The sequence below is a fragment of the Colletotrichum aenigma genome, assembly GCF_013390185.1.
Source record: "Colletotrichum aenigma strain Cg56 chromosome Unknown KSG_Cg56_contig06, whole genome shotgun sequence".
In the NCBI taxonomy this organism is placed as follows: domain Eukaryota; kingdom Fungi; phylum Ascomycota; class Sordariomycetes; order Glomerellales; family Glomerellaceae; genus Colletotrichum; species Colletotrichum aenigma.
In genome coordinates, this window is record NW_023500912.1 from 3,786,075 (window position 1) to 3,812,300 (window position 26,226).

Here is a 26,226-nt window from a genome sequence, read left to right on the forward strand (position 1 = left end):
AGAACTGTTGGGAACGACTCCCCATAATATGATGTTTCTTGGTGGCTACCGCAAAAGACGACGTCGTCCGCATTCTATTTATGTTTCGGTATTATGAAGATCTCATAACGATATCACACATATCTTTGGCCGGGAATATGCGTCCCATCCAGCTGCTCCGCTGATGCCATGCCTGTAAACCCAACACCAGCCCAGTCTCCTATCGCCCCGCCCATCCCATCCATGAACAGTGATGGGTCGACGATATCATAGACATCAGGCCCCCAGGTCATATCATACCCCCAACTTCCCATGGTCGAAAAGTTCGCTGGTATGTTCCCCTGCATGTCTACCTCACCCATTCCATCCTGTTCGCCACCCTCATCATCATCCTCCTCCTCCTCCCCTTTGGACACCATTTCGGCCCACCTCCTCTGTCTGATCTGTGCGATTCTAACCTTTGTCGCGCCCAAAGTGTAAATGTTACCCCTCCATGGCCCAGAGTCAGCCGACACCGCCGCCATTGTTGCGTCGACCTCCTCCAGCTGGGTAGCCACTTTGTTGAGGATATCCGCTACGTCAATCATGAGCGCAGGTTGTCTCGAGAGCTGGGCCCTCAGCTCAGCGAGGACTTGAGGCAGGCTTCTCTCAGGCGCAGACTGATCCCGCGAAGGCGACTTAGACGATGTCGAAGGCGTAGAGATTGAGACAGGCGTGTTGGGGTTGATAGCTGCCTCCATCGCCGCCAGGGCCACGTTCGGGTTGTCATTCGACGGGTCGGCGACGGGTGCAAGCTTTGAAGGTTCACTGTTACTGGCGGCGAGCCACGCCCAGCGACTAATCATCACCACCGCGTAGATCAGCTGTAACGCCATTGGGAGGGGGCAAGAGTAGAAGGCGGAGATTGGAATTGCGAGCCATGCATCGAACCATGATTTCAGTGCTGCGTTGGCCTGGTAAAAGATATCCAGAGCCGAGTTGTGACCTGAAGCGAGGGACTTGAGGGAATTTGACAGAGAGGCGAGAAGTTCGGCGTCGATCTTTGGTGGTTCGTAGAGACGGAGCCGCGCGGTGGCCATTTGGACTTTCAGAAAGTCTAGACCTTTGTTAGTAATGATCACTGTCGATAAACCGAAAACTTACGTTTGTCTTCTAAACTTGGAGGCATGTTATCGATAAGCTTGTCTAGCTCGGCCTGGAAGCTGGACGCGTAGGCTGAGATTGGAGCCTTCGGAAGTCCCAAACCCCCATCCCAGTCTTCGTTTGCACGAATCTGAGAGATCCTCTCCGCTAAACGTTGAACTCTGGCGATGTAGATAACGTGAATGTCCGACTCGTATTCCATGGTCTCTTCCAGCTCACGCAAGCATTGCTCCATGTATGCCGAGAACCTCATGGGGTCGATTTGCTGAACGTCTAAGGAGACCCTGCAAGCGGTTAGAAATCCTGGCTCACATTGAAGATACAGAGACTTACGATGAGCTGAGATACCATACGGCCAACAGCAGCCTCCTCTCTTCGTTCGTCCGCTGCTTCAACTCGCACGGCCGCATGACGATAAGTCTTGTCCGCTCTGTCAGGCTGGGGCCACGCTTCAAACCCAACTCCCCAAGAAGACAAGCTGCCTGTGAGACGAGCATGTCAAACTGAGCATGCGCGATACAGTGGTGGTGGAACCATCCAAGGATGACAACTATACCCAGCAGAAGATCCATTGATCTCTCACACCTCAGGACCATGTGGTCAGCAATGTAGCTGAGTAGACGGTACATCTGCCCGCGCATCGACCTTGGGCTCCTAATAGATGCGACCATACGGATAGAAGCCATGAGGAAGGGCCGTGTTGCATCGAGCGTGCTTGCTGTCACAGCTGCAGGTATGATCACAAAAGGGAAATGCGGCGCCATCTCGTCTCTGTAGATCCCCAGCAGGTTGTCGTCTGTGTCGGGAGGGCCAGGGGCCTCGCCTGGTTCAGCACGACATATGCATGATGGCGGTACGAAGCAGTTGTATATCTCAGGTACTTGGACAGGGCCTGCATCCAATAAGTTGCTAGATGGCTGCCAAGGGGATGAGCGGCACTGAGTCAAGAAGTCCGGATGGCCGGGAGGAAGTGTGGTTTCGTGGTTTGGTATCACGATGGGACGTCTAGGCAAATCTCCTTCAGGTTGTTTGGGGAGGCCAGAGACATTGCCTGTTACCCTCAAAGAGGTTACGAGGCGGTTCAGACGCTCTTCAAGCTGCTTGGTTTTACTGCCATTTCTGTGTTAGCAAGATGATGGATTCACTCATTTAGAAGCGCGCTCTGACATCGAAGAACTGGTTGGGACGCCCAAACTTCTAAAGAGCAAGGGCTTAATAAGATGCTTCAAGCGTTCGACTTACGAGGGCTTGCTCTGTCTCTTCTTCCGTGGCTTGTGTACCTGCTCTGTACAGTTTTTGTACAGCCTATCGCACCTGCTCAGGCGCCAAATGGCACTAGCACGTTAGTGAACTGTCTCATGGAATGACCAGAGGGCCTCAAGGCTATCCTATCATAGACGCATAGCTGTCCCAAACTGGCATCTTCTCCTATTGTGGCTTCACACGGGGCTTCCGGCTTGGTGCGGCAAGTGGCTCCGGACCAGGACTTCTCGGCAAATGTCCGTTCCCTTCGCGGCAAACTGACCGTTCGAGATGCTGGCACTGAGATGGAACTTGCACATACCTATCACACTTCGACCCAGGCTTGCTATTCGATCGCAGGCACTTTGCTTTCGCCGTCGCACACGGAGCGCAAGCGGCACCCCATCTGGCTACCGCCGGCGCCCGGGGGCGATCCGGAGTAGAACCCGTCGATTGCTCGGAAGATGACGCCGCAGACATCATGTTCTTCTTTGGAAGAGATACACGTTATGCCTCGAATGAAGGGCGGATGCTCTGAAGGTGAATCGGGAACTTTTTAAATTCCCGTCTGCCTTCGATTTTCTCGTTGATCCACGTGTGAAGCCGGTGGCGACGGGTAGTGAGATCGGGACGTCTAATAAAGAAGCCCGCCCGCCGAAAAGACGCCAGACTTCGCAAGGTCAAAAACACTTAAGCTTAACAGGCTGAGGTAAGAATACTTCGTATTGCCTTTTACTGCCACCACGCTGACGTTCGACCGGAGTTTTCAGAGGCTGGGCAAAACTCCGACCCCTGCCCACAGGGCTGTGCAGTAGTGCAGGCGAAAATCACGCTAATCCCGTCAGCGCAGATTCCTGCCACAAACAGGAGAGCAGGATTTGCAGCGCCCTGAAATCCTTCGCCCAGCGGTCTCTGATCGGCATTTAGCGAAAACTCCGTTCGAGTGAAGCCGCCTTGGCGCCGAAGTACGAGGCGTCTTGTCGATGGGGTTATATATGGATGGTGCCGGACGCGTTGTAGACGATGATGCGTCAAACGGCTGCGCCTTCTTTCATGATGAGTCTCGGACGGCGGACGCGAATTGCTGGCGCGGGCTTCGATGCTTTGGCGGACGGAGTTGCCCCGAAGAACGTATACTAATACACGAGAGACATTGCGGACGGGCCCCGGTAGGCAGAGAGTTTATCGAAAGCCTCTTATGTCATATCCAATACTGTTGAAAGACGCGAGACGCTGAAAAAGGTGAGACAGTCAGCCTGGGCTGACGGTAAGTTCTCATGCGGGCCGTCTGACAATGCATTCGGCTAACAACTTGTTCGTTGCCCGTTACGGGGGGATCATTCCCGCGTATGAAACCAGGACCGACGGGTAATGGTCTTGCAGTTGATTGAACAAGAGGGTTCGAATCTTGGAAGCATCTAGATGCTGTCTCAGTAGCTCAAGTTAAGAAGAGAATTGATTGTAGCAGCTTTGGTGACATTTGTGCGGAAGCGGCCGATTAATTCATTGAAACTACCAATGACCAATTCTGTTTGTGGTGTCTATCTTCATCTCTCAGAAAACGGCACAGGCCGCCCCATTGAGTATTAGATCAATTAGCGCAACTCATAATGATAATTTTGTAACATCATCCAATTAAAATGCACCATGCCGTCGGTATAAAGCGACCAAGACTTTCGGTCTTCAACTTTCAGTCGCCTCCGATCGCCGGCCCCACACGGAGCTCGTCCACCGATTTCAAGTACACAGAAAATGGAGGCTGCACCGCCGCCAATTCTGAGTGGCACCGACAAACAAACAACCAACTTGCAGGTGAAGCCCAGTTGAAACAGAATCCTGAGAACATTAAGAGGCACCACCGGGTCGAGTCTCTGCTTGACAATGCTACGCGCCTGGAGCATGTGGCGCTACTTCAGCTGTACTTGAAGCGAGACGTTTGTCATATTAGACGAGCTGAGCTCGGTCGAGCTCTGAAATCCTGGGTGAATCTTGAAAGGATTCATTTTAGAACTTCCAGAGTGATGGGGTGTGATTCCGTTCATCTACATTTAAGACCACTGCAGGCTCGCCCAGCTTGTGCATATCTATGCATCACAAAGGTGCTTTCCAACCCGCAGCTAGTATCGCAGCTCTTTGGCTGAAAACATGACAAGCAGCATAAAAAGAGCAATGGGGCCAAGTAAAATGTAGGAGGTAAAGTACGTTCGATGTATAGGCATACCGTTGATGGTTCAAGGCATGGGGCGGTCATCAGGATGCGGTCAGATTGTCGAGGACCTTGTTTCATAATAATGCAGCCTCGAGACTTGAGAGGAACCCTGAACTCAAAGAATAATGTATAGGCGAGGGATCATGAAGGAAAGTGAACTCAGTCGACGGAGAAGAGCAGAGCCGAAACTTGTCAATAGCCAAATTGCGAGAAGTCTACCATCGTTATAACTCGATGCCGACTATGACATACCCTCATTTTTACGTCCACATCCGTTCTCAGAATACAGAGTGTGAGTTATGGTTCCCATTGACGAGACAAATCCTCGTCGGCGATGATAGGGAAATATATACCTCTCTCACGCTCCCCTCTCCAAGAGACATGAACGTTCCCCGCCCGGCGGCATAAAGCACCCCGTCTTCTACAAACAGAGACCTGTTTTGTAAGCAAGAACCGAACAAATGTACCAATACCAGTCTGTGGATCCAGCCCTGCCGAGTGACTCAGTGAAGGAACCAACACAGGACCTCACCGCGGCGTGTCTGACACTCTGACACTCCACGTCGAGTCGTCAACAAGTACGCTGTTGACGTATACAGAGATGAAAACTCGGAAGATCTGGAAGCCTAGTGACGAAAGGCGATGAAGGAAGCGGACCGATACGCTCGAAGCCACGGGGTGCTGCGAAGGCGTCCCTATCGGCACTCGCAGATATCAACGCAGAGGAAGTCCCTAGTGCGTCGCTGAAAGATTTCGCCCCAAGCACCCAGACATTTCTCTCGGCGGGTGAAATATGTATGGCTCTCCTGAAGTTGCTTTTATAAGTGGCGGACGTCCTGAGCCGTCACCAGGCCAGTATGGGTCGGGGCCGTTGTCCGTCACGGACGGCACGCAGTAGCGGACGGCATGGACCCTGAGTGACGTACTGCAGATTCAACTTAGCATTTTAATCATATAATACCACTTCGCTAACGATCTTAATTCATCCACGGGACCAGGTAATGAGATGGGCGAGGAGTTCAGCTATTTGAGACCCGCGCGATTCCTGACCGGAACGTGGTGCGAACATGCTGACCAGCAATCATTACCCCTCGCCGAAATACCGCTCGCTGTCTTCATCTCTGCCGTCTCCAGCTTGTTCACCACCTTAACCCGTGTTTTCAATGATTTAGTGGTCTTAAGGCAATGAGAAACTTTCATCAGCGGTGATGACAACACCCTAGAAAACTAAACCTCTCATCTCTTACAACGCGCACATGTATCTAGCCTCAAGTTCATGCAAATATGAGGGTCGGTGACCTATAAATAGTGAGGTATGCATCCGGATATGCTCTCAGCTAACCATAGAAAACATAGAGAGCATCAACACATTTTCATGATACACAACCGGGTAGGATTGCAAATTTGCAATATCTAGGATTGTTGGCGCTGATTGGAAGCTTTACATCAGTTTGCTATTAAACTTTCATCAAAACCAACAAATATACATCAAGAATACTAAAGAGGAGGCGAAAGACGGCAAAAACAGCAAAAGGCGAAGGGGAACCTGAGGACTCCTTGACATTGAACCACGTAAGACAAAGTGACGCACCATCATGGCCACGGCACCCATTCACCATCTGCTAATTGAAGTTCAGATGGGTGTTTCGCACAAAATGCTAGGAACCCCAGTGAAGAGTGATTGTGAAAGGAGCATATTGTGCGGAACAGAGGCAGGCTCTGACCGAACACTCCAGTGTAATATACACTTCTAATTCCTTATACCCAAGAAAGACTGAGACGCAAGGCAATCTCCCAGGATGTGAACTTGATACTCTCTCCATAAGAGGCTGCCTGGAATTAGATGGAAGGTATGGACATTTGAGGCACCCAGTTTGTCGCTATGCCAGGTATTCATCTTTAGAATTTAATTATCCTTCAAGTCATTGCCTTGCTTAGCCTGACTCCCTCGATTGCAGGTTGTGGTTCATCACGACATCTCTTATCGGCGTACCGGAATCTTCCGCCTGCCAGTCGTTTGCCCGTCCTCAGTATATGTGGACGAAAACTCGCGGGACCTTCAGTGGTGACGGACGAAGACGAAGTTGATGAATGAAAATTGGCGGGGTCCCAGGACGTTACGGGTGCGCCTCCGGCACTTCTTCCCAAGGTTTAAGCAGAGATTGCCTGAGCCGGTGGGTGGTTGAAGAGGGACTGGGACGAATTGGGCTGTCCATTGCTGGATAGGAGCGATTCGAGTTGTGCTACTTGTACATCGCGAAATTTTAAGCCTGTGCTTGAAAGAGGCTCTTACCCGCCGTGGCTGGCAGGCAGCACGCAAAATGAAACTTGATCATGAAGAAAAGTATAAAGATCATTAGGAACAAATGATTTGGCTGACTCACAACACCATACAAAATGAAACAGCACCGTAAAGTATAGGATTCTATGGCGATGAATTACCATAATGTTGTGATTGTTGTGACGGTGGTGTCAGATGCTCACGAGAGGTCGTTCCTCGTCAACACACACTCGTCACGGTCTTCATCCCCGTCTTCCCAATGTTATTCATCTCCTTCACTCACGCATATAACGGATCGGCCGTGAGCCACTGGAAGGCTTTCATATCCGACGATGACGGCTACATCGCAGGTTGGGGTTCTTGGGGTAACATTGAAGGTAGTGCTAAACAATCAACTCTTGAGAGCGGAGCAAGACATTTGGGCGCCCATAAGTAAGAAGAAGCAAACGCATGGCAGCGGCAATATGTAGAAAGCAAGGAGTCTCCTACGCACGTTAGGAAGTCACAGCAGTACAGCGGTCTTGTGTTTTGTACTGGGAAACAATCATACGGATACATAGGCTCATGTGGTAAGTCCGGTCGCTCAATGCGTTGAGTACATCTATCGTGACTATGCGATAGTCTCTTTCCTACTCCCAATCCGCGTGTACACATACTCCACGGATAAAGGAGACGGAGGATGACGCCGTGGCTGAAGAGAGAAGGAGAACAGGCCTACCGGTCTCGCGCTACGTCTACTCTGTCCAACCCGGCGTTTGACGGCCAAAGGTGAGGCAAAAACCACAAGTGCTGGACGATCTTATCGTGGCGGAAACATTCCTGAAGGCAGCATACTTATAACACTTCAAGCCTAGGGAACGTCGAGATTGCATCAATAACGTACGGCAATGGGAGAGGTTCTTGGTATTAATGTCATTCCTGGATTAACGCATTGAAACAAACAGGACAGCACGCAGTTGTCCGGGTATAGTATTATTCAACTCCATGTCTGGGGATCCCCTTTCCCCCTTCGATAGCACATTGCTTGTATTCCGCACATTCAGCCACAGCAAACCGTAGCCTCCTTGGCGGCAGAGGTTGGTCCGTCGTAGAGCGTCTCCCACTGGAATATGAAAGAGCCGATGTAGGAGCCGAGGAAGATGCAGATGATTATGTAACCGTTGTAGTACATGGCGAGGCTAGGCGAATAGTCAGCGATGTTGAAGGATAGGGTGATATTGAGAATAAGCTTACAGCATGATGAAGTAGGCAACGGCGAACTGAACCATGTGAAGCAGCGCCCTGATGGCCTGCTGGAGGGCGTTCGGTCGGAAGGGAGGGATACTAGCGTTACCAGCTGCGGTGACGGAGGTTGACGGTCCCTTTCCGTTGTCACCGGCACTCTCTGAACTGGGACCGGCACCGGAGCCAGCATAGCGGGCCTGGTGGTTGCGAATCAGGTATCTGTCGTACTCCTTGACGGCGCGGCGGAGCATCTCGAGGGACATCGTGAGAAGAAGAACGCCGATGCAAGAGCCGGCAAACATTCCATGGGAAGTGATGCGCCAGGATCGTGCGATAAAGCAACTGTCTATGGTGTTGTGTTAGTGCAATTTTGGCATAAATTCGGCATATAGAAGAAATCCCAAATTACCAATCACTGTCCAGTTCCAGAGCATCTATGGGGTCAGTTAGTATGTTTTCATGATGTGATTGTCCAGTTCCAGGTTGAGAATGTTGGTGGTGTTTGGTGGAGACAAGCGACTTACAGAAATCTTGCAGGAACCGCCACCCATTGACATGGCAGCCTTGGTGCTAGTGGCAGCAGCCATACCGGTCATGGTGCCAGTGGCCGACATGGCGGTTGTGGTGGTGGCCATACTCATGCCGTCCATCTTGGTGTTGTGTCGACTCAGTGGTCGCGGAAGGTTGAATCGATGTTGGAGTGTTGTTGAGATACTCGAATATCAGAGATGAACGTCCAAAAAGCGGAGACTTTGATCTCGGATCGATACTAGCAGGGTATGCCTTGTTGCAGTCGAATCGATGTGATAGAGAACCGGAGAAGAAAAGACGAACAGTTCCAAAAACGGCGGATCAAAGAGAGTTTAAATGGACGCAGACCACAAGGTGCATAGGGGATCATCAAGCCTCTTTCCTAACACCGATGAAGGGGACAGAGACAAACTTCGTACCTCCCCCCACATGCGCTGGATTCCTTCCCGAAAGACATCCAGGATTCAAGGATGCAGGTCTTGGCAAGAGCATGTAAGATTCGGTGGGTAGGGGAGGTACGGGGGCAGCCTGGGACTGGGATTGAGATCGCGGCCACCGGTGTAAATGGAACCATGCGATTGACTCAAGGGACTGGCTGGCTGCTATCAGATGAGAGGCTCCACACTCAAGTTTAGCCAAAGTTGGGGGCAAGAGGTGAGAAAACACTAAGCGATGGCCTCGGAATGAACGAATGAAAGTTTTTCAAAGACTTTTTCCGTTGCTTCCTTCCCTCATCGAAGTCGAGACTCATGAGAGGAAGGAACATTTGAAAGGCCCTTCCTGCCGTCAGCGTTATCGTATGTTCCGGAAGGCGCAGGTGGGATCAGGTGCCAAGGCCAGAAAGCGCCATCGCTCCTTCTGCCTCACGCATCCTGAGAGCGTTTGAGCAAGTTTACTGCCCAGCCAAATGTCCAATTGCAGTTTGCAGTTTGCACTTTTCGACTTTGCCCCCAAAACCACCCCAGCAGCAATCGCGTTGCCTCTCCACCCCACGTCCGACTTTCTGCACGACACCTCACCTCGAGCTTGACTTTTGCTAGTGCGAGTGGCTTCATCTTCTCCCCATGTCTCGCTCGTTGGCTCCCGCCATCTGCTGAGCCCTGCAGCGCCGCTAGTAGGCCCGGCTGGCCTATGCGTCCTGTACCTTCTTACCGACCTTCGTACAACGGCCAAGTTCCATCTCGTGGCTGCAAATCACCTGCAAATGCATGGAAAAGACGACCAGGCCAGTCGAGTTACTTGCTCGCAACAGGCGCAAACGCAGTAGCGCTGATGAGCGGCCACCAGGTGGACCGCACGATGCACGCCCGATGTCCCTTCTCAGGGATCTGGCCCTTGTCAGCGCCGGGCTGATCATCACGAAAAAGAAGGTCGAGATGCCCTGCAACACGCGGCCAAGACAGCCTTCCCGGATTCTCCCTCGTCCAGAATGCGGTGAACTTTCAGCTTGAACCCGCTGTACGCCCATCGTCAGAGATGTCTGCCGAGTGCGACGAGACCTCTGCTTGTCGGACGTCACCAGAGACACGGTCGGTTTTCGTAACTCGCTGCCATCGCGCTCGTTGAAGGACTGTCGTTGGGTACCGAGAGAGTCTCGTCTGTTGGAACGGAATCTGCCAAGAAGGCCGACGACGCCTTCCGTCGACCCTGGCAGATTTTGAGAACATTTGCGAAGGATCTCGGCCTCGAACGCTGCTCCAACGCGGCCTCACATGTTTTTGCATCGCTGGACGAGACCAACGAGGGTCGACACCCGATCTCGTCCACACAACACCGTACGGAGCCCCATTCAGCGGCGTCTCTCGGCCATTGGGAGGCCAGACGAGGGTTCCGCCACCCCGGCGCCGTGCGTCTGCGCCTGCGGTCTGCGTCTCCCGTCGGGGTTGCGTCGCAGTAGATTGCAGCTCGCCTCGCCTCTCTATCGCGTGAAGCTCTTCCGTTGGTAGGCGCCTCATCGCTGGGCATCACCATCGCCGCCGCCAATCCCTCAGCGAGCGCAGCCCATCCGTCGTGTTCGCTCTTGGCCTGCGTCCTGCATGTCTCTGGCTATGAAAAGAACATCGGTGAGATCAAGGTTCGGGCTAACGGTGGGGGGGAATGGTAGACAGGGCCCTGATGCATATTGATGCACATTCGATTTCTAGCGTCCAACTGGCAAATTTCGCGGGGTCACTTTCGCCCTTTCTCATCTCATCGCGCCCGCCGCCGATCGTACGGCCTGCTGCCGGGTGGTGCTACCGCCGCCGAGCGCCCTGTTCGTTCTCCCCGGGCGAGCTCGGACGTGGATCCTGGCCTTTGGACGAGACATCCCGACTGACAAGTTTAATGAAGAATCTGACTCTTTTCTGCGCGCTGCAATATTTCTCTTACAAGTGATGGATCCCCAGGTCCTGAACTCCCGCCAACGCCGACCCTTGATTGAACACGAACGACTTTCTTCACCACACCTCAGAGCTCGGCCTTCGCCTTGTCTTCCGCCGATGCATTCTGCAATGCGTACAGCTCTCTCGGCTGCCCCGACGCGTCGCAGCTGGCAAACTTCCACCAACCCCAGTGCCACGCGCCGGCGATATTGATGAGTCCCCACTTGATCGGCGCCGGCATGGGCGGCCAGTTCGCCCACAACCCGTCCTCCACCGTCCGGTCCAGGTTGAGCAGGAAGAACGGGACGACATCCGCCGTGCCGGCCTTGGTCACCGTGCTCTTGCCCCACGTCTTGAACGTCAAGCTCGCGTTCGCCGCCTCCGGTGTCCCCTCCTTCGGCGCATTCGGGTGCTCCGCTAGGCCGGCGATGGTGCTGATCTCGCTGTGGAAGTGGTTCTCGAACGGCTCCTGAAAGCCCTTCATGATGTCGAGGAGCTTAGCGCCGGAGAAGTCGGAGGGCGAGGACAATGACGAGAGGTAGGTGTTGAAGTCCGCGAGGCCACCGAGGAAAGATTCTGCACTTTTGTTAGTGGAAATATTGGCCCCTTGCTGACGCCAAAAACGTACCATGCTCCTTGTGCGTCTCGGCAAAGACATTCTTGTCGTTCAAGAGGTCCTCGACCTTTGTAAAGAGAGATTCCTCCTCGTCATCGTGGTGCGACTTGACAAACTTGAACCAGGCCTGGGAGTACCCCACAAAGTCTGCCTTGTCGGCCTCCTGGATCAATGGGGCTTGGTGGTAGATGGAGTTATATCCACGGAGGATGGAGTTGTGCAGCAAGCACATGTGCGTCGCACCGGTCGTGAAGAGGTCGGTCTGTTCGATGCTCTGTCAGTCGAAGCTTCTTCAGTGGGGCCAATGGCCTCCAATTCTCCGGGACCGTGGCTAACCTTCTTGGTCACGTATTGCGGCGTGGGGATGAGCTTCATAGGCCCATCAGCCCATGGCTTCGTCGTCTGCGGTGTAGTGGTCATCATGAATGGTGATCTCGACAAGAGCAAGCTCATGAGGATGCTTGGGATCACAAGCAAGAGATATCCGGCCATTTTGAAGGATGCCAGACGGCCCGGAGTGCGGCGAGGGAGGGCGGTGATATACGGCGACAAAAGTGGTACGATTCGGTGACGTCCTTGCCCCTTGGAGTGGTGTTGCGTGACGGACGCAGAGCTGCACGTCTCCGGGAGCTTGTTCCAGTGTTCCAGCAAGCTTCTGAGGAACCGTCGGGGGGTCGAGGAAAGTTGGCTGATTAAAAGGCATGTCCTCATTGGCCCGTGCAGCCATTGCTGGGGTGACTTGCAGGGAGCTCTGGCGCGGTTTCACCTGGGGAGCTCCCGCTAATGCCGCTGTGGGATCATGACATCCGACGGGATGGGGAGCCGAGGCGGCTTGGATTGGACGGGCGGCCTGATGATTACGGAGCAATGGCACGTCGACCGGGGCTTTCGGACCTTGCAGACCTGCCGATGTCCGAAGAGCTTCGGGACGTCCCTGGAAGTCTGGGGAAGTCCAATGGAAGCTTGGCTCGATGGCCGGGGTGGTGGGTCTTGAACGGGAGTCTGCCGGATGAACATGATTCTTCAAACTGCATCTCGGTCCCAAGCATTGATATGTCTGGTAAAATATATTTGGTTATCTTTCTCAGGGCTCGTTTGATGTTCCAAGTTGAGGAAATACTCCGCAACAAACGCAGGTCAGCGACAGATGGTCCGCAGTGGTTCCATATGGCACGCACTGATTAATAGCACTTGCATATTTCAGCCCATTATCCAGACAAATCTGCCCCCAACGTTTCATTGTGAATCTGCCAGATGCCGCCAACTGAGAAACAAAAGATCCAAGACCGAGCACGTCGCATTGTCGGGCTTTACGTTTGAATTGCCAAATCTGATGGCACGGACGAATCAGCGTGCGCCCCGAACTGGCAGGCAGGCACCGGACGGGTTGCGCACACCTTCCTGCCTGTTGTAAGTCAAGCACCTCACCTCGACTCACCGCCATGGTAACTTCCACAGCCATTCTTTCCTCGCTAACATAACTCACCAATTGCAATAACTCCACCAAATCACCACAAACCCATCAAAACACCATCGACCCCAAAAAAACCTATCATGCCCGCCGAAGGAGTCTACTTCAGCCCCAGCGGCAAAAAGACCTTCATCCCCATCGAAAACAACCCCGACGTCTTCACCCCGCTCATCCACGACCTCGGCATCTCCCCCGAACTCGGCTTCTACGACGTCTACTCCCTCGACGAACCCGCCCTCCTGTCCCTCATCCCGCGCCCCGCCCTCGCGCTCATCTTCATCACCCCCTCGCCCATGTACCACCAGGTCCGCGCGCAGGACGGCACCCGCCTCGCGCACGACGGGGTCACCTACGCCGGCGCCGGCGCCGGCGAGCCCGTGACATGGTTCCGCCAGACGATCGGCAACGCGTGCGGGCTCTATGCTCTGATTCACGCAGTAGCCAACGGGGAGGCGCGGGAGTTTGTGAGCAAGGGGAGTCTGATGGATCGGTTGTTGGAGAAGGCGGAGCCGTTGGGCTGGGAGGAGAGGGCGGCGGTGTTGTATGAGAGCGAGGAGCTGGAGGAGGCGCATATGAAGGCGGCGCGGAGGGGGGATACGTACGTGCCGCCGGCGGAGGAGAAGCCGGGGTACCATTTTATTGCGTTTGTGAGGGGGAAGGATGGGCATTTGTGGGAGCTGGAGGGGGGCAGTGATGGGCCTGTGGATCGTGGGGTGTTGGGGGAGGGGGAGGATATGTTGAGTGAGGGGGCGTTGGGGAGGGGGGTGAAGCGGTTTATTGGGTTTGCGGATGGGAATTTGGAGTTTAGTGTTGTTGCGTTGGCGAAGAAGGAGGAGTGAGGTGGTGATGGGGGTTGGAGAGAACGGCCTGGCATGAAGAGGGTGACATATCAGGGCTTGCGTCACACAAGTACGATTACTCGCGAGTATTCTCAGCAAGACAATATGATTAGGGGCAAGTCGACCACAATAAGTCTACTGGATTGAGAAAAGTCGAATATGTCTATATTCTGATATCAAAGACTGCTCACCACTCACATCGCCGTGCCACAATTTCCTCGCCAGCTCAATCCTTCTTGTTCATCCAGGGCACACACGCCTCGTAAACCCCCTTGAGATTCTCCCACTTGGCATACCTCTCAAACAACCTCTCGTCCACCGTCCTCAACGACTGCAACCCCCCCGCAATGAAAAAGTCCGTCAAACTAGGCTCATCCCCGCCCACAAACGCCTTCCCGCCCCGGACCTCCTGCACCAACTCATCAAACTCCCGCAGCCCCTCCTGCGCCTTCTCCCACACGGCATCCTCCCCAGCCAGCACATCCTCCAGCGTCTTGCCCCCGAGCCCCGCCTCCCTGCTCCGGCGGAAGTACTCCGCCGCGCGGGGCGAGAGCATGCCCGGCTCACGGGGCATCACCGACGCAAACGCAATCGGGCCCGCGACGTCGCGCAGCTTGGCGATGATCTCGGCGTCGCGGGGGGTGGACTGCGGCAGCGCCGGGGAAGGGTAGGTCTCCTCGAGGAACTTTGCGATGGGGAGGGAGTCCATGATATGCGTGTCTGAGGGGAGGTGGTGGATCGCGGGGACGGTGTACTTGTGCTTGCTCTGGGGGTACGGCGGGATGTTGAGGGCGGAGAGGGTGGGCTCGATGTCGGGGAACTCGAGGAAGACGGTGCGGTAGGGGATGCGTTTGTAGTTGAGGACGAGGCGGATGCGCCAGACGGCTGGGGAGAAGCAGGTGTTTTTTGTGCAGGCGAGGTCGTAGAGGGTTACCTCGGGGATTGGTGGTGGTGAGGCCATTTTGGGGTGCGTGTAAGTGAGGATGTCACGATGTTAGTGCGAAGGGTTTGCAGTGTGGTTTTTGAGGAAATGGGATACTTGGCCTTGCTTATAAACACACCGCGTCGCGTCAAATCCGGTCTGAATGCGGTGTACGGCGCAGTAGTGCTGACATTGCGCTCGGTCGCAGACGAAAGGCGCATGTCGTCCGAAGTCCCCTGGTCACCTTCCTCACCCTACACCTGCCTGAACTGCAAGCTCACCGAGATGTCAGTCCTCCACACCGAGGTGAGAGGCAGGTTCCAGGCAAGGTGAGGGGGGTGAGGGGCAACTTCCCAGTTGGTTCGCTTTGGCAGGGCGAGCTGTGCTCAGCCTTGAACCCCACCACCCGCACTGGCCAGCCACCCCGGCCGCTCCCACCCAATCAGGGCCGGCCGCCGGTCCAACCATCGAAACAGCTAGAAGGCACTCGGGTGGTGAGCTTTTGGGCCTGTTCTGGGGCTCTGTTTTCTTTCTGCCTTTCGTCCCGCCTTGCCTGACTGAACCCCGCGGCCTGAAATCTTGACCTTTTCCCTCTGCATCTTCTTCTCATCACGGTTGAAAACCCTCACGAATACCCCCCCTTTTCGACGAACATACCCGCGACTGTAATTACAAGCTGCTGTTTTTTTGTTCTCTTTTTTTCGAAACGTTCATTCCCAAGGCATAGCACGAAAACAAACACACATCAGCCATGGCTTCCGCAGACGAGCTCAAGGCTCTCGGCAACAAGGCCATTGCCGAGAAGAACTTTGACGAGGCCGTGTAAGTAACCCGGAACATTCGACATGGGAAACGGAAATCAGAGCTGACAAGAAAATGTGCAGCGCCAAGTTCACTGAGGCCATCGCCCTCCAACCCGAGAACCACATCCTCTACAGCAACCGTTCGGCCGCTTACGCCTCCAAGAAGGACTGGCAAAAGGCGCTGGACGACGCGAACAAGACGACAGAGATCAAGCCCGACTGGCCCAAGGGCTGGGGACGCAAGGGAACCGCCTACTACGGCCTGGGCGACCTGCTCGCTGCCAACGACGCCTACGAGGAGGGACTCAAGGTCGACCCCAACAATGCCGGCCTGAAGAAGGATCTCGCCGCTGTGCAGAAGGCCATGAAGGCGGAAGCTGGTGGTGGTATGTTCTTACCTGCATGACCTGCTACACTGTGAGAAGCTAACGACGACAGACGCCGGCGACCCGGGCCTCGGCCTCGGCAACATGTTCAACGACCCCCAGCTCCTCCAGAAGCTCGCCGCGAACCCCAAGACGAGCTCGTTCCTCTCCGACCCCTCCTTCATGGCCAAGCTCCAGCAGATGAAGGAGAACCCCAAGGCCTCACCCGACCTTTTCAGCGATCCCCGCATGCTGCAGGTCCTCGGCGTCCTCATGGGCGTCGACATGCAGATGGGTATGCCCGACGACATGCCCGGCGCCTCCAAGGACACCGAGATGCCCGACGCCCCCGCTCCCCAGTCGAAGCCCGCTGCCCCCAAGAAGGCGCCCACCCCCGAGCCGGAACCCGAGCCCGAAGAGCTGGACGAGGAGGCCCTGGAGAAGAAGAAGGCCAAGGAGGCCGCCGACAAGGAGAAGGCCCTGGGCACCGAGAACTACAAGAAGCGCAACTTCGACCAGGCCATCGAGCACTACACCAAGGCCTGGGAGCTGCACAAGGACATCACCTACCTGAACAACCTGGGCGCCGCCTACTTTGAGAAGGGCGACTACGAGAAGGCCATCGAGGCGTGCACCAAGGCCGTCGAGGAGGGCCGCGCCATCTATGCCGACTTCAAGATGATCGCCAAGTCGTACGCCCGCATCGGCACCGCGTACGAGAAGCAGGGCAACCTCGACCTCGCCATCGAGAACTACAAGAAGTCGCTCACGGAGCACCGCACGCCCGACGTCAACGCCAAGCTGCGCGCCGCGGAGCGCACCAAGACAGAGCAGTCGCGCCTCGCGTACATCGACCCGGCCAAGGCCGAGGAGGCGCGCGAGGAGGGCAACAAGAAGTTCAAGGAGAGCGACTGGCCGGGCGCGGTGGCGGCGTACAGTGAGATGATCAAGCGCGCGCCGGACGACCCGCGCGGCTTCAGCAACCGCGCCGCGGCGTTTGTCAAGCTGCTCGAGTTCCCCAGCGCCGTCGAGGACTGCAACACGGCGATCAAGAAGGACGCGACCTTCATCCGCGCGTACATCCGCAAGGCGCAGGCCTTCTTCGGCATGCGCGAGTACTCCAAGTGCGTCGACGCGTGCACCGAGGCGGCCAAGGTCGACCTCGAGCACCACAAGGGCGCCAACGCGCGCGAGATTGAGCAGCAGCAGCAGAAGGCGTTCAACGCCATGTACTCGGCGCGGGAGAACGAGACGGAGGACCAGACGCGGGAGCGCCTGGCCAAGGACCCCGAGGTGAGTAGCTTGCGGTCGACATTTACATTCCTTCCGTCCGTGAAAAAGATGCTAACGAGCTTTCGCACAGATCATGAGCATCATGCAGGACCCCATCATGCAGTCCATCCTCCAGCAGGCGCAATCGGATCCGGCGGCGCTGACGGAGCACATGAAGAACCCCGAAATCAGGTCAAAGATCCAGAAGCTGGTGGCGGCGGGAGTTATCCGCGTCGGTCGGTAAGCCGGGGTGGCTGGAAAGGGAGAGGCGTTTGTGGTGGGTGGGTGAGTGCGGGAAGACATGAGGTAAAATGGTCATGTGTAATGGTTGGACGATGAAATGCTTTGACACCAAAAAAAAAAAAAAAGTTTTTACTAGGTCGTTCGTAGTGGTTGCGAAATGTGACCCCGACAATGGTGATTTTCCCACGTGAGAGGCGCGGCCCCGAAATGTCTCAAACGCCTGGCTGCATGACCGATCGCCTTGGATCTCAGAGAGTGTCTGCCGTCTGAGGTTATTGAGGCAGCGCCGGCACTTGTCAGATTTTAAGACCAGGACCCATTTCGCCGCGCCTTTTCGTGGTCGGATGAGGTCCCGTAATTGTGCGCTCGTGTAAGTGTCACCCGCTTCACGATGACTGTCAGCGGGACGGCGCGAGGTGGTTTTCAGATGAGGAGAGATGGCGACTTATACAGGATGATTTTCTTTCCTTTGTTTCTCTAGCTGACTTTGGTTTGGAACTGGTTTCTCACGTAAATCTATGCGACGCTCTTTTTCGTAACCGCAGCCATGGATTCCCACTCTCCCATGAAAGAAGGTAAACCACCTCCCTTCCCTCAGTCTCCTCCATACTGACGATGAAAAAGCATACATCCAACTGATAGAAGTAATCGCCACCTCTCCCCCCGACCCGCCATCCCCAGCTCTCCACCTCATCGCCTCCCTCCCCTCCGTCCTCCGCTACGTCGACGAAGACAACCGCACCGTCCTGCACCACGCCGCCCGCCTCGGCCGCCCCGAGATCGTCCGCGCCGCCATCTCCACCGCCGGGCCCGACGCGGTCGTCGACCCCCTTGACGCGGACAGATGCACGCCCCTGCACCTCGCCTCCCGCAATGGCCATCTGGAAGTTGTAACGACCCTCCTCGCCGCGGGCGCAGACGTCCGCGCGGAGGAGAGCTTCGACGAGACGCCGCTGCACGAGGCCGCGCGCAACGGGCACGCTGAGATCGCAAGAGTCCTGATCGCGGCGGGCGCGGTGGTGGACGCGCCGAATCGGGACTGCGGGACGGCGCTGCATGTTGGCGCGCGGCGCGGCATGGAGGGCGTGGTTGGGGTGCTGCTGGAGGCGGGCGCGAATCCGGCGACGAGGGATGCGGTGGGGGATACGCCGCTGCATGACGCGGCGCGGGGCGGGCATGAGGGGGTCGTGATGGCGTTGTTGGAGACGGGGATGGTCTCTATCGAAGCGCAGAACGCGAACGATTTCACGCCCTTGAGCGTCGCGGCAAGGCATGGGCGGGAGGCGATTGTGCGGATGCTGGTTGAGCAGGGGGCGGACGTGGATAGTTTGTCGAATGAGTATTGCACGCCGCTGCACCAGGCGGCGTCGGAGGGGCACGACGGGGTGGTGAGGATATTGATTGCCGCGGGCGCGGATGTGGATCTGCAGGACCGGGATGAGCAGACGGCGCTGCATGCGGGCGTGATGTTTGAGCACGCGGCGGTGGTGGCGAGTTTGTTGGCGGCGGAGGCGGATGTGAATTTGAGGGATACGGAGGACTGCACGCCGCTGCACCACGCGGTGAAGAACGAGAACAAGGCGATGGTGCGGGATCTGCTGGAGGCTGGGGCGGATCCGACTGTGATCAGCGCGACGGGGGAGACGCCGCAGAGTTTGGCGAGGGTGCTGAATCGGAATTCGATCGCGGATTTGTGTGAGGCGCCGCAGGTGAAGGTCAGGCAGGGGGTGGTGTCGAATTTCCGGCCGAAGCGGTGTAGGCCGCCGGGCAGGCCGAATCAGGAGGATGAGAGGGAGGCGTGTCGGCATTTTAAGGGGTTGTTTTGGTGTCCGACGAGCGAGGTGAGGTTTGAGGGGCTGAGCGTGTGGGATATGTTGTATGATCCGGAGACGGAGCTGCGGTTGACGCCGAGGGTGCCGGCTGTGGTGGGGACGCCGAAGGGTGGTGGGACGGCGACGCCGGTGCGGAGTCCCGGGGCGAGTCCGGTGCGCAGCCCTGCGGTGTCGCCGGGGGCCAGTCCGGCTGCGAGCCCGCCGCGGAGCCCGCTGCTTTCGCCCCCGGGAACGACTGCCGGGGGGTTGACGATGAAGGAGATGAAGAGGGGCCAGCAGCAGCGCCGGCGCAAGAGTTCGTACGCGAGCCGGATGCCGGAGAGGCCGGTGAAGAGGTGGCTGCACCTGCCTGCGAATAATGTGGCGTGGGTGATGGATCTGGTGCAGCGCGTGTGCGCGATGGATCACCGGACGGACGCGGAGTGTAACCGGATCATGGCGTTTATTGAGGAGACATTCCATGAGATGCGGACGGGGGAGTTTTACCGCCGGCCGCATTTCAAGATGGAGGCTGCTGCTGCTGCTGTCGAGGAGGCGGTGGGGCTGGGTGTTGGACCGCCGACGCCGCCCATCCCGCAGCCGACAACGACAACGCCTGGCGGGAGGATGTTCTCGATGGTGCTGCCCATTATCGACGTCGACATCGACGAGGGCACGAAGAACAGCCTTCGGAACGTGCAGATCGGGGACGAGGCGCGGCTGACGCGGCCTCTCGAGATGGTCGCCGGCAACGACAGACGCGTGGTAGTCCCGCAAGGAGCTGCCGGCGGTGGGACGCAGCGACGGCACCTCCTAACCGCGATGCCGACCAACCTCCAGCACTACCTCTTCCCGCACCTCGCGCACTTCGACGCCATGGCGAAGCTACGCGCGAGCTTCACCAAGTCAGAGTACCACGTCCCGCGGCCGCTGGACCAGTCCTACCACGAGGCCCTCAGCGCGGCGGACCTGGCGCTGCGCAACGAGAGCCAGGTGCTCTTCCGGTACCTGCGGCGGGTCGAGGGGCGGTTGGCTGCAGAACAACAGCAGCAGCAGCAGACGGCGGAGGAGGCGTGTCCGCCGCCGCTGGTGGAGGACGCGCAGGGGCAGGGAAAGAGCCCGTTTGAGAGGCACGTGCAGCGGACGTTCTCGCGGCAGGCGAGCTCGAAGCAGAAGAAGACGGACGGGACGAAGGCGGAGCTGGGGAGGATGGCGGGGCGGCAGGACCAGGCGAGTAGTGTGCAGGCGAAGATTTCAAGGGAGAAGAGGAGGATGGATACGGAGAGGCGGAAGCAGATTTTGTGTGTGGCGCAGCTTTGGGTGTGGAGGATTGACGAGAGTGAGTTTGTTTTCTGGAGGAACGAAGTTTAGGGGGGACAGGTGTTTGCTGACGATGGAGCAGATACGATCATCACTGCGTTCCCTGATCGGTGGGATAACAAGAACGCCAAGACGCTGCTGAACGAGATCAAGCATCGCGTTTTGGGGATCAGGGATTTGAGGTCTGAGGACACGGATATGATGCGCATCGTGGAGAGTATCCTCGAAAGCGCGCTGGGATACAGCGAGGAAGAGTTTCACTTCCAGTTTGAGGGGCCGAAGAGTTATTGCACTGTCTTTGCATCTTCGATTGCACATGTTGTAAGTCAAGACGTCACCAAATTTTGGTGGTCATGGGTGCTAACAGTGGCTAGTCCAACGAGGCGATGAAGCGCTACGCCGAGTTCAAGGCGTCCATCAAGAAGATGGGCACGTCCAAGACCGTGTTGGACGACTTGCGAGCGGAGATTGAGCTCCTCCAAGAGATTGACGATATCCGCGAGGAGATCAACATGATTAAGCGTGTGCTACGGTCTCAAGAGCGCGTGTATGAGGAGTTCAGGGGCTCGGAGATTGGGGAGAAGTGCGGGGATGGCAAGGATGCGGCGAGGAAGGCATTCAAGCATCCGACCTTGGACTTCTTCAAGAGGTTGGAGGAGGATGCCAATCGTGTGCGAGACTCGGTAGGTTGGCACGATTTCTGAGTATGCACGGGCGCTGACAGTAAGCAGATCACGACATTGTTGGATCTCAGGCAACGCGAGGCAAATATCGAAGAAGCTCTATCCGCCAGCGAGCAGTCCAAGATCCTCTTCATCTTCACCGGCGCCACCGTCGTCTTTGTAAGTTCTACCACTCATGTAACATCTGACAGGATCTGACAAAGTTTCACAGGCTCCTCTGTCCTGGGCAACAGGCATCTTCGAAGTCAGCATTGAAGGGCTGGCAAGTCCCACAACCGCAGGCACTCTAATCATTGCATGTGGTACGTAACACTAGTGTTTTTATCGCTTGACATGTAACATCTAACGTCAAACACAGTCCTGAGTCTCTTCGGCACCCTGCTCCTCATCGCCCTGTCCCTCCAGATCTACGAGTTCATCACCCAGGGCAAGGCGAAGCAGATGTACCAGAACGTGTGGAACTTCTTCGAGATTAGGAGGAAGGACAAGGCTGCTTCTAGCTCGAAGAGCTCTCCACCCTCATCATTGGATGCGTCAACGCAGTTGAGCAGGCAGAGAAGGTCTTCGCTGTCACAGCCTGTCGCGGCAACAGCTGTGAGTGAGAGGAAACCTATTCGCAAGAGGCTTGCGGCTTTGAGGCCGAGACATCGGAGAAGAGACGAGGAGAAGGCCATCTCGGAGAAATGAATCTAATGTTCAGCTCTGAGTAATGAGATCGGGGTCTTCATGTTGCTAGTTCCCCCTCATGCTGGTCTGCTACCAACTATCGATCGTGTTGATAATTATCCCTCTTGTCTCTTATTGCTAGTTCATTCTCATCTTGATGGTTATCTCTCTTGTTGCTTAAACAAGGTCAAGGAAGCAACGTGTATAGAGACGCCATCCGAGGCCTGGAGCCTATTACTGGTATCCCTGTAGCTGCAGCCATGCCGAGCTTATCCTGGCCGGAACGACTGGGGTTTAGATGCAAGAGGAAATAAGCCTCCGATATTACCTGGCCAATAACATACTGGCGCCAAGTCTAAAGAATCAATCTAGTCTCGGGTGCCTGCGGGGATCTGGTTGCACTCAGGAACTTAGCAACCATCATCCTGAGTTGTGCCAGGCATCAACATCGACAACAAGACCACATTCGGTTTGTGAACATGTCCACCGAAGCTTCCATATCGCAGGGAGAAAACACCGGTCCGACGTATGACCGGGATGCTATTGTCGGAAGCATCAAACGATACTATGAACTGCTTTCCAAGATGGTCTCAATCAGACCTGAACACATCGCTTACTCACCCGAAGGAGGCTGGGGCGACGACATCATCCCCCTCGAGAACCTGCGACGCCTCGGTTTCAACGACACGACGATTGACCTGGTCCGACATCTTCCGTATGTCACCAGCCGCAGGCCCATATTCCCGTCTACCCAGACCATCAACTATTTCCGAAATATCCTTTGTGGGCCTGAAGAGAACTATCAACTCGAGGACCCCAATCTTGTCGGACTCTGGCCGTTGCCAGAGGGAAGAATCCCACAAGGCATAGTCCCACTCTCCCAACCGCTGGGAGGAGACAGGCTAGGGATGTGGTGGTTACTCGATACTAATACAGGTGGGTCAATAATGGGCCTTTCGATCGGGCTGGGAGTCCCCCTCATCTAACCCTTTCGCGTCGAAGGTGAGCTCACTGCCCACGACGCCTACACCTCAAGACCGGAAGAGGAGATCCCAGAAAACGAGCAATGGCGCACGGCCAGACCCGTGCCCGCCTTCGAGTATTTCGACGGGTTGTGCGAAGACATGATCTCGCTCGAGATGTTCCCTGTGCCAGGTGATTCCAGCGGGAGCGAATGGCAGGTGTGGCAACCGAAGTGGATGCGTGCTCATCATAAATGGGTAGATGTGAGTTTCTCCTATGGACAAACTACGCGGGAGTTCATTCAAATACTGAATTAGCGTACAGGAAGCCCAAGAAATCTATCGCAAGTGTCGATGGCCTAATCTACAGAGATTCCAGCGTCAGAAATGCCGCAAGCTTTTAGTTGAGATGCAGGACTGGCTCACGGCCGAGGATACTGCGGAACCAGAGAGGAAAGGTGCGGCTGCTTCAGAGACTTGACGTTGAATCATTCACTCCACTATGGAACAGTCTTGCATCGAACGTTTGCGGCACATTCTAGAATAACGTCCCGTATTTGTGATTTCCCTCAGTGCCAAGGGGGAAGCTTGAGACTCGGAAGTCCAAGATGCTGTTGCGACTCGCGAACATCTTTCTCTGGGACGCTTCCGGTTTGAGCTCTCTTCAGAGCCCAGAAACGGGGAATTGTTACCTTGATAATGATAACAATCAGGAGATATAGCGTAATAAGCCTAATTAGTTTGTTTGCTGTAGGAACCTCTAACAGCTGTCACTTATCCCATGGGTGGCAGCATCTAGCGTCTCAGCTTCAATTTCATGCTTTCCGTTTCGTGGTTCCGCATTCTTAAATCAGATTACGACTTGAATTGACTTGCTAATTCTTTTCTCGACTACCACCAACTTTATTCAATTGTCAGATAAGAGACGACATTGGCAACAAAAACGAAAATCACCATAGCAAAACTAAGTAGACTGGGAGGCCTTGAAAGCTGTATTCAACAATGTGCTACACATCATATATAGCTGACAGCGAATTAGATTCACATATGCGCTCATCGCCAATCCCATTCATCTCATTATCCTCACTCTTCGCAGGGCCCCCTGCAGTACTCAGCGCCAGGGGGCGGAGGGCATCTCGCGCCATCGGGCACGATCCCACTAGCTCCGCCAGAGACACCCTCCCCGTTGAAGTAACATTTGCCGAGGTCATTCTCGCATGGGTTACCAGGGCCAGGACAGCAGTATCCGTAAGCATTTATGTCAAAGTTATAACACGCTACGGGCGCGACGGTTGGCTCCGAGGAGGTGGTGGTCGGCGGCGCAGGTGCAACAGTGGTGATGACCTCGACCAGCGAGGTGGGAGACGGCTCCACAGTCTCCAAGATGGACGTAGTGGACACGACGGGGGCGCCCTCCCAGTCGACCACGGGGACCGCGTCCATGAGTCCCAAGAAGGCCGTCTGGTTCATGCCGGACCAGTCCTCGCAGACCTTCTCGACCGCTGGGCCGTACGATTTCTGTGCCGGGGGCGCGCAGCTGGAGCTTGTGGCAGGCGCCGAGCTGGTGGTGCTCGGCTGTCTGGGTGTGGTTGATGGAGCATCGCCCGAGGGTTTAGGGTCCTTGGACGGGTCGCTGACGGTCTGGCCTTCAGGGACGGGGACGATCACACCGCCGAAGTTGGCGAGGCCGCCACCCGGACCGCCGAATGCGACTGCGCCGACGGGGATAATGACAGCGACGGCGCCGGAGACTTCGACGACTTCGGCGCTGGATGAGGGCCTGGCAGAAGAGACTCTCGAGGCAGGTGCTGTTTTGCAGAGAATTGATCAGGAACTATCCATGAGGCTCAGCTGACGGAGATGGAACTTACGCTGCGAAGTTGAGCTAGGGTGCACTGGCGGAATGGGAGTGCGCGTGGCTGAAGCGGACGACGATGGTGGTCTGGACGACATGGTCGAGTTGGAGAAGCTTATTTGCCGTCTCACCTTAGCCAGCGTAGATGGTCGGGCAGGCGCTTGGCAAGCATTGGGTTGCTCATTCGTAATGGGAAACGCCGTCACGTCGAGGGCGAAGATGGCGTAGTTCTGCGCGTTTTTGGCCTTCTCGGCCGCAGACAAACGAGCGCAGCTATCGTTTCGCGTCAGTCGGACGCTCGATCGTTCAAGTCTTGTTTGGCTCAACTCACCAGTTGGCAGAGTAGCAATCCTCAGATCTATCGTCGACGATGCTAAAGAACGGGTTGTTCAGATCATCAGCTCTTTCGCCGTCTCCCGTGGCGATAAGCATGTGCTGGACCTCGTGTACCAAGGCGAAGCCGCGCGACATATCCCCAACAGAGCCCTCGGCCCTCCAGTTCTCAATCATCTTCTTGTTTGACGCACGCGTAGTATCGAAGAAGGTTTCACATAGAAGCAGCATGGTGGTACCAAACACGGCTGGTTGACTCTCCGTCGCGCTGTTCACGCCCGCTACCATGGCGCCATTTGCGCAGGGGCCCGTGGCTCCGGAGCAACCAAAGACGAGACTGTTCTCCGTGACAGTCTTGGGAGGGAAGAAGGGCTCTGGCTTGAAGCGGAAGGCGGTCTCTACGCTGGGGGGCTTGAGGGAGTCGATGACAACTTGGTAGTGTCTGTCTCGAAGGGTAGCAACTGAGGGGCCATCGCCGGCGTCTGATGGTGAGAGTTTAGTCAGTGGTTATGAAGATGAAGAGAAATAGGGGTGGGCGTACCGGACCCGAACCAGTTGTAATAGGCCGGTGAGCTCAGAACATTGGGGTTCTTGAGCGCAGTGAGAGCTTCGTTTGCGAACTCGTGGGCGTCGACGACGGCCTGGTCGATAGTGAGGATTTGTTCAGGGGTGCATGACCACGTCCCCTTGATGATGACGGCTTCGGCATCGAAGCGGGCCCGCTTAACGATGGGTTCCATAGCGGCTACGATTGGCGAGACTGCCAACAGGGAGCCTGCCAGGAACGAACGAAAAGTGAAAGACATGATGTAAGGACTGTACAAAGGAATGTGACTGACTTCATCTTCATTACCGCATCGGTCTGGAGGCTATTAGGAATCTTTATATCGACCCAGCTCCATGATTGTTTCGAGCTTTGGCATTTCCGAGATAACTCTATTATACAACGAGTTCGTACCAAACGTCTTGCATAATTTACTTCAGACCCATCAGTCAACTGGCGAAGGTGTCAAAAGTCATGACCCTGGTGGTCGAACTGCATTGTGCTGCGAGCATGGCCTCGTAATAGCAGCTGTCAACGGGGCCGTGCGAA

The 26,226-nt window shown here is 55.7% G+C and overlaps 9 protein-coding genes across 9 annotated transcripts; 4 read left to right on the forward strand and 5 right to left on the reverse strand.

Annotated features, from left to right (window-relative positions):
- Nucleotides 1-113: 113 nt before the first annotated feature.
- On the reverse strand, nucleotides 114-1,808 carry CGCA056_v010016 (uncharacterized protein; the record flags this gene model as incomplete). The annotated part of the gene is made up of 3 exons (XM_037325263.1): nucleotides 114-1,075; nucleotides 1,123-1,406; nucleotides 1,456-1,808. The coding sequence occupies 3 exons, from the start codon at nucleotides 1,806-1,808 to the stop codon at nucleotides 114-116; spliced, it is 1,599 nt and encodes a 532-aa protein (XP_037176892.1).
- Nucleotides 1,809-7,893: 6,085 nt separating this feature from the next.
- ctr4-1 (Copper transport protein ctr4) lies at nucleotides 7,894-8,728 on the reverse strand (the record flags this gene model as incomplete). The annotated part of the gene is made up of 4 exons (XM_037325264.1): nucleotides 7,894-8,032; nucleotides 8,088-8,424; nucleotides 8,488-8,512; nucleotides 8,603-8,728. The coding sequence occupies 4 exons, from the start codon at nucleotides 8,726-8,728 to the stop codon at nucleotides 7,894-7,896; spliced, it is 627 nt and encodes a 208-aa protein (XP_037176649.1).
- Nucleotides 8,729-11,057: 2,329 nt separating this feature from the next.
- Nucleotides 11,058-12,080, reverse strand: CGCA056_v010018 (uncharacterized protein; the record flags this gene model as incomplete). Its single annotated transcript, XM_037325265.1, has 3 exons — nucleotides 11,058-11,548; nucleotides 11,601-11,850; nucleotides 11,925-12,080. The coding sequence occupies 3 exons, from the start codon at nucleotides 12,078-12,080 to the stop codon at nucleotides 11,058-11,060; spliced, it is 897 nt and encodes a 298-aa protein (XP_037176150.1).
- Nucleotides 12,081-13,142: 1,062 nt separating this feature from the next.
- Nucleotides 13,143-13,898, forward strand: Uchl3 (Ubiquitin carboxyl-terminal hydrolase isozyme L3; the record flags this gene model as incomplete). Its single annotated transcript, XM_037325266.1, has 1 exon — nucleotides 13,143-13,898. The coding sequence occupies one exon, from the start codon at nucleotides 13,143-13,145 to the stop codon at nucleotides 13,896-13,898; it is 756 nt and encodes a 251-aa protein (XP_037176149.1).
- Nucleotides 13,899-14,124: 226 nt separating this feature from the next.
- ustS-3 (Glutathione S-transferase-like protein ustS) lies at nucleotides 14,125-14,859 on the reverse strand (the record flags this gene model as incomplete). The annotated part of the gene is made up of 1 exon (XM_037325267.1): nucleotides 14,125-14,859. The coding sequence occupies one exon, from the start codon at nucleotides 14,857-14,859 to the stop codon at nucleotides 14,125-14,127; it is 735 nt and encodes a 244-aa protein (XP_037176806.1).
- Nucleotides 14,860-15,571: 712 nt separating this feature from the next.
- On the forward strand, nucleotides 15,572-17,504 carry CGCA056_v010021 (Heat shock protein sti1-like protein; the record flags this gene model as incomplete). Its single annotated transcript, XM_037325268.1, has 4 exons — nucleotides 15,572-15,642; nucleotides 15,705-16,009; nucleotides 16,062-17,281; nucleotides 17,352-17,504. 4 exons carry the CDS (start codon nucleotides 15,572-15,574, stop codon nucleotides 17,502-17,504), a joined length of 1,749 nt encoding a protein of 582 aa, XP_037176807.1.
- A 546-nt stretch (nucleotides 17,505-18,050) lies between these two features.
- ANK1-5 (Ankyrin-1) lies at nucleotides 18,051-22,004 on the forward strand (the record flags this gene model as incomplete). The annotated part of the gene is made up of 7 exons (XM_037325269.1): nucleotides 18,051-18,078; nucleotides 18,128-20,653; nucleotides 20,717-20,955; nucleotides 21,009-21,317; nucleotides 21,366-21,476; nucleotides 21,529-21,619; nucleotides 21,676-22,004. The coding sequence occupies 7 exons, from the start codon at nucleotides 18,051-18,053 to the stop codon at nucleotides 22,002-22,004; spliced, it is 3,633 nt and encodes a 1,210-aa protein (XP_037176808.1).
- Nucleotides 22,005-22,462: 458 nt separating this feature from the next.
- On the forward strand, nucleotides 22,463-23,426 carry CGCA056_v010023 (uncharacterized protein; the record flags this gene model as incomplete). The annotated part of the gene is made up of 3 exons (XM_037325270.1): nucleotides 22,463-22,919; nucleotides 22,986-23,209; nucleotides 23,271-23,426. 3 exons carry the CDS (start codon nucleotides 22,463-22,465, stop codon nucleotides 23,424-23,426), a joined length of 837 nt encoding a protein of 278 aa, XP_037176809.1.
- A 602-nt stretch (nucleotides 23,427-24,028) lies between these two features.
- Nucleotides 24,029-25,873, reverse strand: CGCA056_v010024 (uncharacterized protein; the record flags this gene model as incomplete). The annotated part of the gene is made up of 4 exons (XM_037325271.1): nucleotides 24,029-24,753; nucleotides 24,817-25,073; nucleotides 25,132-25,615; nucleotides 25,675-25,873. The coding sequence occupies 4 exons, from the start codon at nucleotides 25,871-25,873 to the stop codon at nucleotides 24,029-24,031; spliced, it is 1,665 nt and encodes a 554-aa protein (XP_037176810.1).
- Between the last annotated feature and the right edge of the window lie 353 nt (nucleotides 25,874-26,226).